The sequence below is a fragment of the Cyprinus carpio genome, chromosome A18, assembly GCF_018340385.1.
Source record: "Cyprinus carpio isolate SPL01 chromosome A18, ASM1834038v1, whole genome shotgun sequence".
NCBI classification, from domain to species: Eukaryota; Metazoa; Chordata; class Actinopteri; order Cypriniformes; family Cyprinidae; genus Cyprinus; species Cyprinus carpio.
In genome coordinates this window covers 1,752,179-1,762,520 of record NC_056589.1, presented here as the reverse complement: position 1 = coordinate 1,762,520, position 10,342 = coordinate 1,752,179, and the positions used below count along the sequence as shown (strand labels likewise).

Here is a 10,342-nt window from a genome sequence, read left to right as displayed (position 1 = left end):
CGTCTGCAGAGAAGCATTTGACTCACGGTGGACTGTCTTATTTAAAGGGATAGTTCACCCAAAAAATTACAATTTTGTCATCGTTTACACTCCCACAATTTGTTCCAAACCTGTAATAATTTCTTTCTTCTGTTGAACATAAAAGAAGATACTTTGAAGACTGTAGGTACCCAAACAGTTTCGGTCCCCAATGACTTATGTTTAGCATTTTTTTTTCCTCAATATGGAAGTTACTGAGGACCAGCAGCTGTTGAGTTATCCCCATCTTCAAAGTATTTTTCTTTTGTGTTCAACACAGAAAAAGAACTTGCATGGTTATATAACAACCTGGGTAAATTATTGATATTAATACGTTTAAAAAATTCTAAAATTATTCAGATTTAATCTAATCCTAATTTAAGCAAATAATGTAAAAAAAAATATATAAAATAATCTCATCCAGGTAAACCGCTGCAGAACTGTCAAAAAAAAAAAGACTATTAAGAAGTAATAATTTGCATAACATTGAGCATGTTTTTCTCATGGTGTATTGTTGAGCTATGAGTTCCTCACTGATTATTTTGTGTTGGGGGGGGGGGGGTTTCAAAATAAAAGTCCCAACAAATTAAAAGCTTCTATAATTTATAAATACTTTAATTTAACTAATACAATAATTAGAAGAATGCTTTAATTCATTCAGTTTCATTCTGTGGTGAAATATGATGCAGATGGTGTTTTGAAACTGTACCCAGATTGGAGGAATTACAGATATGGACAGATGACTGAGTGAAGATCGCCATAAACTTTATTCTGTTTGTTTTACACATAACATAATACCATTTGGACAAAATGCAAAGTTGAGGAAAAAATACAACAACATTTTAATACATTTTATCGTTATCATTGGAACAAACTTAATCTAACCATTCCCGTCACTGATAGAGCTGAATTTCAGGCCTGATACAAACAAGACCAGGTAGGCGCAAGATAAAATTCACATATTAGCATAATGTACATTAAAGTTAAATAAATAGCAAATAAGTTACTTATCATATAAATAAATAAAGCCCAAATAAAGTAGTGTTTTACAATAATACCAATATAGCTTCCTTTCATGAAATATTATGTTGGTTTGTAAGCTTAAAAAAAATAAACCATGTGATACATGCAACCTTTCAGCTTATACAAATAAGCATATCAAACAATGTAAGTACCTTATCAAAAATTGCATTTTAAAACAAACACGACATGGTACATGAGACACGTCTCTACAGTTTTGGTCTAGATAGTAGGGCTAGTTGTTATTATCCTCTTTTTGTTTTTGGGATGCACAGGTACAGGCTACAGTCACTGACACAAGTTTATACTCTAAGGAGTATTTTTTGGGGTCAGACGGGCAAGGAACCTTCTTCAGGAATAAACGAGTTTGCTTTCACAGGCACAGAGTTGTAGGTCCTATTTTCAACCCCGTTAATGATGCATCCATCACACAAACACTCTGCTTCTTCGTATTTTGAGGGGTACATGTCTGGATTTTCCACAGTTCTGAAAATGCAATAGATGTAGATACATTAGTCACGTAGCAAGCAGCTAAAATTAGTTAAATAGATATTGCATTTACACAGTTTTTTTTTTTTATTATTATGATTTTGCATTATTATTTAAACACTACTTATGCATCATAATGCTTTCAACAGCCCTGGTTCTTTTCCATTAATTTTTTTCCCCAAGATAAATTAATAAATATGCATACACATAGCCAGCTTCGTGGTTAATTGCAACATTACAAACTTTCTTTTGAAAATTTGAGAAAAGTACAAAACTGTGAACTCTTTTATGAGGCACAAAAAATAACGTAACAGAATAAAAAACATCAATACAATATTAAACTATTTATGAACGTATATTTTAAAGTATGTATCAAATAAAATATATCTGAAGTTTACTGCAAAATAGTCAAACATCTAAATATAGGAAGGGTTCGATTAGGTCATCAGCAATGCTTCAATGTAGAGCTTTTTGCAGGGCTCTGATTTCTATTGTATTGCTAAAATGCGTGGTTTAGAGGGCTATATTTACCTTATCCGCCAGGGGGACAGTGAGCGATCATTGAGCGCTGATGAAAGCCGGGCGAAATCTCCACAGGAGCCCGCCTTGTGATGGACGGGCGGCAGACGCGCGTGTTTGTGATCATGCAAAGAGTGAAGTAGCTTGTTGTGAAGCTTCTTGAACCCATGTTCACATTCACTGAAACATCCCAAATTCTTTCCTTTCACGATGTTCTCCGACAACAACAAGAAAAATATTCCAAAAAACAGCGGAGACTGCAAGATAAAGAATAAATAGATCAATAAATCAAATAAGCAAAGTGCGATAACATTTTTTTTATACACAGAAAATCATACATTTTATAGATTAAGATATTCATTACTTTGTAAAATATGTATATGGTCCATAAAACTTTTTTTTTCTACTTACCCGCATAATTTATTCGAGCTTTATTATCAAAACTTAGGTGACCCGCAGAGATGCTCAATCAAGTTCAGTGCTCAGGTTGCGTCGGGCCTGACTGTTATAGTTTTTCTTAAGTAGGCTACTCGCGAATTTATACCTGTCGTATCCATCATCTGGGAAAATCCAAGTCTATGAGGAAATAGTAATAAATATTTACTTCCGTGCTTCCTCTTTCATATGAAGCGCTATACACAAGCGCATTATACTGTAGGCTACCTGGAAAAAAGAAATCTCCTTTTTCTTTTTTTTCTTTTTTAGTCTTTTCATTATCAGTCAGTCTGTAAAACACTTCAGTTAACTCAAATGAAATCCTTCGCCATTCATATTTTAAACGGATTGGATCTGAATGGGAAAGTGGAAGTTTATCCTCTCGTATCATCAGTAAAGTGATCAGTAAAACGTTTCATTGATTAAACGGAGTACATTGTCTTCTTTGATAGGAAAAGGGGGATGAAGGGCCCCATAGTTAATAGCTCCATTAACATTAAAGAGAAGTGTTGCAAGACAACCCCAGATCTATTACACACACAAAACAATTACCAAACTTACCCTACATTTCACTAAGACTAAATCTAACGACATTACTCAGCATGAAGAGGTATCACCAATATTCTTCTTCAGATGGACAAAATTTCCCTTTTTCTGAGCACTTTGTGACCTTTTCGAATCCCTGAAAGAGTGAATGTGGAGATAAATTGTGGGAGCCCCCTGGATGTTTTGGACATGACAAAGACCTCAATAACAGGTCATTCATTAACTAAAATGAGCTTTGATAGCAGTGCTGGCTGCCTGTGGGGTTGCCGTCACGGGACAAGACCGAGTGAATTTCCCAACATCATCAGATCAGCCAATCTGAAAAACATCTCCCCAGGAGTCCCCTAAGCTTCATGCATGAATTCTATACATTCTACAGAGAATGTGAAAGTGATAATTTTGCCTATGAATCACACACGGTGAATTAATTTCACTCACATGCTGACAGAAACTGTAATAAGTGTATTATATATATATTTTGCAATATGAAATAACTATTATTCATAGCAGACTGCACATTTACATTTTCTAATATTTATTAAACATCCTAATATTTATCAATGACCCAATAGTTTGAAGTCAACAGTAATTTGGATTATATTCAGCTGCACTGACAATAAATCAGAAGTGCACAACACTAATTGTACAAATCATGACAGCTTAATCATTTTTAAAATAACTTAGGAAAGATTGTGGGTGTATCATAGAAGAGCGTATAAGATTATTTAACTCAACCTATGACGTATAAAAGTACAAACAAAGGAAGTTGAATAATGTTCCAACCCTGTCAATAAAATGATCTCACTAATTTGCTGTAGGTATAGATTTGAAGTTGCAGAAGCAGGATAATGGATCAACAAACACAGTCAAGCAATAAAATAAAACCACACACCAGTGATGCATGTGCGCACATGCTCTGGGAGAAACAAAGTAGTAGGGGCATCAGACCTTCGTATGTGCACAGATGGAAAAAGTCTTCCATTAGATGCAATCTTTCCATTAAATAGGAATCACTTCAACAAATTCATTATCTTTATCAAAATAGTTTATTTAGAAGCTTTTTTTCTGTCACAAAAAGCAAGACGGAATTATTTCTTATCTCCGGGAGTCCCCATTGCAGCCTCTCACACTTTCAACTAAAAATGAGGGACAAATAAATGCAAGTTTTCACTTGAAAAACTAGGGGAAACGATGCAGAATCTTAAAAAAACGCAATACTTCACATCATTGTCATTGGTTCTCTAGAATCATACACTTTAAACAACAGGTATTCTGGCACCTGACTTTGTAGTTGTACATTGTGAAAAACAGTAAATGCTAAATACATGGTGGTGGATAGACAAACTCACTGATTAAGGTGGACTTTCTTAACTGTAAGTTTATGAAAAGACAGTTCCAGATTCTTTGAGCAGGACTAACGTGAAATGCGCAGATGTGTCCAGGATGGTCCAAACAGATTAAGCATACATCTGTCACACTGCAACTCACCACACAAAATAACAGGAGTAGGGATAAAGCAACTAGAATATGAGAGAAGGGGATTGTGGCAGGATGAAGAGCAAAAATGCGCTGAATGTACAGTTTTTTAATCTTTGAGACGATACAGAAAAGATTCCATCTTCCTGTGAAAACAAACAAGTGAACAGGGCCACTTCTCAACTTTAGCACATCAATATAAAATCTAGACAACCTCTCTCTGAGGGCAAAACAAGCAGAAATGTAACGGCAGTCTCTTTTCCCAAGGACATTTATGCCCTTAGAGAGTTCAGAACGGTGACCATTTCTCCATTTCTGGCAAACAATGGGCGTCAAGAAAACAGATGTCCCAGAAGTTGGATGACGCCAGGTTTATTATTTCCCAGGGATTTTGGCCCTTTTGCGGGCTATGGCGTCCTCGACAGCCTTTAACTGTTTCAGCAGCTCTTCACGACGAGAAAGTGTGCTGCTCGGCTTGCCCGAGCCGGAACTAGAAGCGGAGCCAGAGCCAGATCCAGCCCCTGGAGCAGGTGGTTTACCTGTAGACACAGCAGCAGCACCTTTCCCAGAAGATTTGGGTGGTGGAGATAAAGGACGCTTCCTGGAGAGGGAAAATATAAAGAATTGAGTGAATACAAATATGGGATATTTTTAAATCTCTAGTCTTAGTCACACAAAGATAAAGCTTTTGTTGCAAAACACCTTGATCCAACATGCAAATATACAGGGAACTAAAGATGAACAAACATGGGGATTTTTACTTACTTTTTTATTTTTTTTTTTAAAGATAGATTAATAAAAATTTCTGCTCACAATCACTGCTCAACATACAGAATATGAGACATCTGTATGTGTCATTTACACAAACAGATTCATATCAAAGGGCAACTAATAGTTGCAAATAAATAAAACACATTTTAATTCATTCAAACATTTTTTCCCTACATGAACGTATCTGGAAATCACCACATATTTGATGGAATATTCAGAAAGCTACAGAAAAGAAAGTGGCAGTGAGTACCTTTCTCCTTGTGGTGGCATAGGTCTAGGACCCTGGCCTTTGGGCCGATCCATTCTGGGAGACAGCGAGGGCCGCCCGGGCATCCTCCTGTCTCGACCTATGGAGATATCAGATCGAGTAAAGCTTGAGGAACCGGGAGAGCAGATCGCAGTGAGGTGCACATCTGACTGAACTTCCGGACATCCTTTGAGGAAAGAGCTTAACCACAAGCGTATCTGGCTGTATCAGAGATCAAATTTCTAGAGGGGTTTTCTAATGGACAGCTAATGTGCCACGTGTTGTTTACCTCTGTCAGGTGAAAGCGCTATCCTCTTGCTGAGAGGCGAAGGGGGTCTCTCTTTTTCAGCAGGAAAGTACCTTTTCCGATTGCCCCTGTCGGTTTGCTGCTGGCCAAAGAGGAATAAAGAAGTCATTCAACCATCATACACTTCTGTGCAGCTGCATGACCATAACAACACCTTCCCTATTTACCTTGTTAAGCAGGGTAAGCTTGATGTCCTTGTGAGAGCCGTATCCTCCTGGAGGACCCATAGGAGGCGGGTGCATGGGGTGACCTCTGTTCCCAGATCTAGGCATGCTGGAGCTGGTTTTGGGTGGGAGACCGGAGGGGTCCACTCGTTTTCGCTCCTCTTTGAAAGCTTCGTCTTTCTTTGGTGGTTTTCCTTTAAGGAACACAAAACAAAACAGCAGTTTTATTTTAGCATTATTCACATACCATTAAATATTTATTAATATTCTGAATAACTGAATAACTGTTATTTATACCTCTGTCTTTGTTGGGGGCCCTGTCCCGCGGAGGGCCCCTTTCCTTGCGGGCATGGCCTGGAGTGGGGGACTGGGAGCTGGCGGAGGACACAGGGCTGGCCAGGTCAGCGTACATGTCATCAGAGTCGGCACTTTTGACTGAGCTACTGCTGGAGGAAGCGGATGAGACCGATGACACGCTACTGACCGACAGAGACCTGTGAAACCACACAGACAATCTTGTGATTCCATGATATTTGCATTTGTTTTTTTTTTTTTTTTTTTTTTTTTAAATAGGTATATTTGTTTTTCCTTTGGACTCTACGGTCTCTGTGCATCACATACCTAGACTTGTGGGACCCCGAACGGGACCGAGAGAGTGAGGCGGAGGAGGAACGTTTTGAGCGTGAGCTGGAGCCAGAATAACTGCTGCCACTTACAGCTGCCACTCACTGTTCGCCTGCTGGAGAAACAGACAGGAAGAGAGAAACAGAACACACTGGAGATGAAACTAGTGTAGCTAATTAGTGCAGTTTAAGTACGAACAAACTCTTCTGAACCGATTCTTTTAATGAATCATTTAGAAACTCACAAATTACAGGTTTGTGTTCAGTCTGATGAATCCTTTATTGAATGAACTCACTCAATCTATCAGTTACTGAATCAATGAATGTGATAATGAAGCTTCAAAGGTTTCATTCAGACCACAAAGCATTTCTGTAGTCATTACAGTTCTGCAAGTGAAAAAAATCCAAAGCAAAGGGAAGAAAACACACAAAGCATCCATGTTGTACGTGATGTTCTTCTGCGTCACAGCAGAGAATGTTCCTCTTTGACAATAACAACTGTGGACGCTACAACTATTTTTTAACTTTTAACAGAAGGTTGTTATAATTTTGCTATTTTAAAATGTAGTAATATTACACAATATTTTATACATTTGTATTCTGTATTTGACCAAATAAATGCAGTCTTGGCAGGTATAAGTGCAAAATAAACATCACATGCCTTCAGAGAAAGTACAGTCAGCTGGCACTTGATAAGAGAAAATCTGAATATTTTACAAGCAAAGCACACATACAAATTCCTGCCAGTCAAAATTAACATGAAATGTTCTCTCTTTCTTCAATTATTTTTTTTAAATTGTGTTGAAGGGTTTATCCTTTGCCCTATTGTCTTATAGAGCTGATATATATATATATACATATACACACACACATAAAAAACATCTGGTCAAATGCCAATGACATGTTGCCAGTTGTCAACTATGATAAGTCCACAAAAGCTTCTTTGTTTTGAAGCATTAGAACAAGCAGGACAAGAGTTTTTCCTTAACACCCACGCAGGGTACTCCACTGCTATCTACTCTCACTGCTACAGATCATAGAACTGTCACATGCTGCTTCCCTGTGCTGAAAAAGCGACCCTTCTAGACACTCACCCACACAGAACACTGGTCATTGGGTAATGGTTCATATGCAAATACACTCAAAACACAAATGTCAATTAACTGCCACAAAAAAACAAAACAACAACACACAACACAAGCACACATTCATATGCAAGCCACAAACAAAATCTGCAGATCTTTTTTAAACAAAAACACAACAAAAACAAAACACAAAATAACAAAATAAAATATAAAGATATTTTTTATTCAATGGAAAAAAAAAAAATAAAAATAAATAAAAACAGGTCTGACGCAAAGCTCCAAAATGAAAATAATAAAAATAAATATTATTTAAATAAATTATATTTTAAAATATATACACTACCGTTCAAAAGTTTGGGATCAGAATGATTTTTAATGTCTTTAAACAAGTTTCTTATGCTCATCAAGGCTGCACTTATTTGATCAAAAATACAGGAAAAAATTTTATATTGTGAAATATTATTACAATGTAAATTAATGTTTTTCTATTTTAATATACATTAAAATGTCATTTATTCCTGTGATGCAAACCTGATTTTTCAGCATCATTACTCGAGTCTTTAGTGTCACATGATCCTTCAGAAATCATTCTAATATGCCGATTTATTATCAGTGCTGGAAACTGTTGTGCTGCTTAATATCTTTTTGGAACCCATGATACTTTTTTTTCAGGATTCTTTGATGAATAATAAGTTAAAATGAAGAGCATTTGAACAATATACACCCACCGTTCAAAAGTTTGGGGTCAGTAAATTTTTATTCTTTCTTTTTTTGAAAGAGAACCTTTTATTCAGCAAGGATGTGTTCAATTGATAAGAAGTGATAGCGAAGATTTATATAGTTAGAAAAGATTCATATTTTGAATAAATGCTGTTCTTTTTAACTTTTTATTCATCAAAGAACCCTGAAAAAGTATTGCAGTTTCCAAAAAAATATTTGGCAGCACAACTGTTGCCAACATTGATCATTCTAATAATATATCAGCATATTAGAATGATTTCTTAAGGATCATGTGACACTTTATACTGGAGTAATGGCTGATGGAAATTCCACTTTGTATCACATAAACAAATTATATTTGAAAGGATATTAAAATAGAAACCATTATTTTATGCTGTAATAACATTTTGCAAGATCACCTTTTTTTCTGTATTTTTGATCAAATAAATGCAGCCTTGATGAGCATTAGAGACTTCTTTAAAAAAACATTACAAGTCTTATTGATCCCAATGGTAGTGTATGTATTATGAATTAAAAACAAACATATAAAAGAACAGATTCATGCTCTATATTTCAAACTTTGTGTGACAAACAGACTGAATTCAAGGAAATAAATGAACATTTTAAGTCATTATTCACTGAAAATAACACTTAACATGCCACTAGTAGAAAGAGGATTGCAGCAAATATAACCATTTTCAAATGGGCGTCAAACTCTCCTGATTAAAAAGACCACTATTACTACACACTATTATTTTGCCGTTTGTTATTTTAGAAATTGACAACGCTTACCCTCATCATCTCATAGGGAGAAGAGGGGAAACCTTTTGCATAACACGTATGAATGAACACGTAATGGTGTGCCGTACCTGCGAGGTGGGTTGTGCTGTTGACGTTCTTTCTTGCGTCCTTCTCTCATGATGGGTGGTTCTCTCGGCTCTCTGGGTCCAGGAGGTCTTCCAGCTGGCCGGGGAATGGGGGGCTTTGCTGTCTCTGTGATTGGCTTGGGTGGCTTCCCCGGCTGTTCAGGCAACGTGGGGCTGGGCATCATTTTGGGGGGTCCTTTCTCCCTGCGAGGAGGGGGCAGTGCACCAGGCTTCAATGGATGGCTGAATGAAAATATGCATTTTCATGTGCATGTAGTGAGTAAATGAGAAGACCAGTACTGACAACTATTGCTAGAAATAGACAAAACATTGAACCTCAGGCTTGTGTTGATTTAGACTAGTATACTGCTATTCAAAAGTTTAGGGTTGATAAGATTTTTGAAAGAAATTTCTGATTTATTGAATCAAAAATACAGCATTACTGTGAAATATTAATACAATTTAAATAACTTTAATATATATTATGTAATTTATTATTGTGATAAAAAAAGTCACATGACCCTTCACAAATCATTCTAATATATTGAGTTGGTGCTCAAAAAAAACTGCTGAATATAGCTGTGCTGCTAAAATTTTTGTGGAAACCACAACACATGATTCTTTGAGGAATAGAAAGTTCTTATGTAACATAAAACAGTCTTTAAAGTCACGTCTGATCAATTCGATGGTTTCTGAATAAAAGTATTAATTTCTTAAAAAAAAAAAAATCTTTCGGACCCCAAACTTTTGAACAGTAGTGTGCAAACCAAATGTGTTTTGAGAGCACGAGTGAGTGTATTTTTACCCTTTCAATGCACCAGGAGGCTGCTCAGCTTTGTTCTTATTAGTGTTTCTTTGTGCCGGGGGGGTCGGGGAGGGTGAGGAAGAGAAGGATCGTGATCTAGACGATGAAAAATACAGTGGTTAAGAACAGCAAAGATTCACAGTACAAGCAAGTCAATTATAAATGTGGCATACTGAATGTTCTGGAAACATTACAGCAAATTAGCATGACAAATCAAGATTGTTGTGAACTGTGATATCTTGCCTAGAGCG

The 10,342-nt window shown here is 36.5% G+C and overlaps 2 protein-coding genes and 1 long non-coding RNA gene across 4 annotated transcripts; all 3 read right to left on the bottom strand.

The window, feature by feature from the left end:
- Positions 1-1,306: 1,306 nt before the first annotated feature.
- LOC122133934 (interleukin-17D-like) lies at positions 1,307-3,447 on the bottom strand. The gene is made up of 3 exons (XM_042775861.1): positions 2,458-3,447; positions 2,059-2,303; positions 1,307-1,524 (listed from the first exon to the last, which is right to left on the bottom strand). Exons 1-3 carry the CDS (start codon positions 2,461-2,463, stop codon positions 1,368-1,370), a joined length of 408 nt encoding a protein of 135 aa, XP_042631795.1. The 5' UTR covers positions 2,464-3,447; the 3' UTR covers positions 1,307-1,367.
- Positions 3,448-4,054: 607 nt separating this feature from the next.
- LOC122134338 (zinc finger CCCH domain-containing protein 18-like) lies at positions 4,055-6,660 on the bottom strand. The gene is made up of 6 exons (XM_042774747.1): positions 6,614-6,660; positions 6,290-6,486; positions 5,996-6,186; positions 5,811-5,910; positions 5,525-5,621; positions 4,055-5,104 (listed from the first exon to the last, which is right to left on the bottom strand). Exons 2-6 carry the CDS (start codon positions 6,402-6,404, stop codon positions 4,879-4,881), a joined length of 729 nt encoding a protein of 242 aa, XP_042630681.1. The 5' UTR covers positions 6,405-6,486; positions 6,614-6,660; the 3' UTR covers positions 4,055-4,878.
- Positions 6,661-6,667: 7 nt separating this feature from the next.
- LOC122148544 lies at positions 6,668-10,257 on the bottom strand. 2 transcript variants are annotated; one of them, XR_006162436.1, is made up of 3 exons: positions 10,092-10,255; positions 9,290-9,529; positions 6,668-6,731 (listed from the first exon to the last, which is right to left on the bottom strand). It is a non-coding gene; the product is annotated as an uncharacterized LOC122148544 (long non-coding RNA). The 2 variants fall into 2 exon arrangements; XR_006162437.1 differs by having other exon boundaries at positions 6,710-6,728; positions 10,092-10,257.
- Between the last annotated feature and the right edge of the window lie 85 nt (positions 10,258-10,342).

What these genes read in the sequence shown, in the direction of transcription:
- LOC122133934 (XM_042775861.1), bottom strand. An exon ending in CTGTCCCCCTGGCGGATAAG is followed by an intron (nt 1,525 to 2,058) that starts GTAAATATAGCC and finishes TTGCATTTTCAG; the next exon opens with AACTGTGGAAAATCCAGACA.
- LOC122134338 (XM_042774747.1), bottom strand. Translation starts at nt 6,404, where the DNA reads ATGTACGCTGACCTGGCCAGCCCTGTGTCCTCCGCCAGCTCCCAGTCC. An exon ending in AGCGCTTTCACCTGACAGAG is followed by an intron (nt 5,622 to 5,810) that starts GTAAACAACACG and finishes ATATCTCCATAG; the next exon opens with GTCGAGACAGGAGGATGCCC. An exon ending in ATGCCACCACAAGGAGAAAG is followed by an intron (nt 5,105 to 5,524) that starts GTACTCACTGCC and finishes TTCCCTCTCCAG; the next exon opens with GAAGCGTCCTTTATCTCCAC.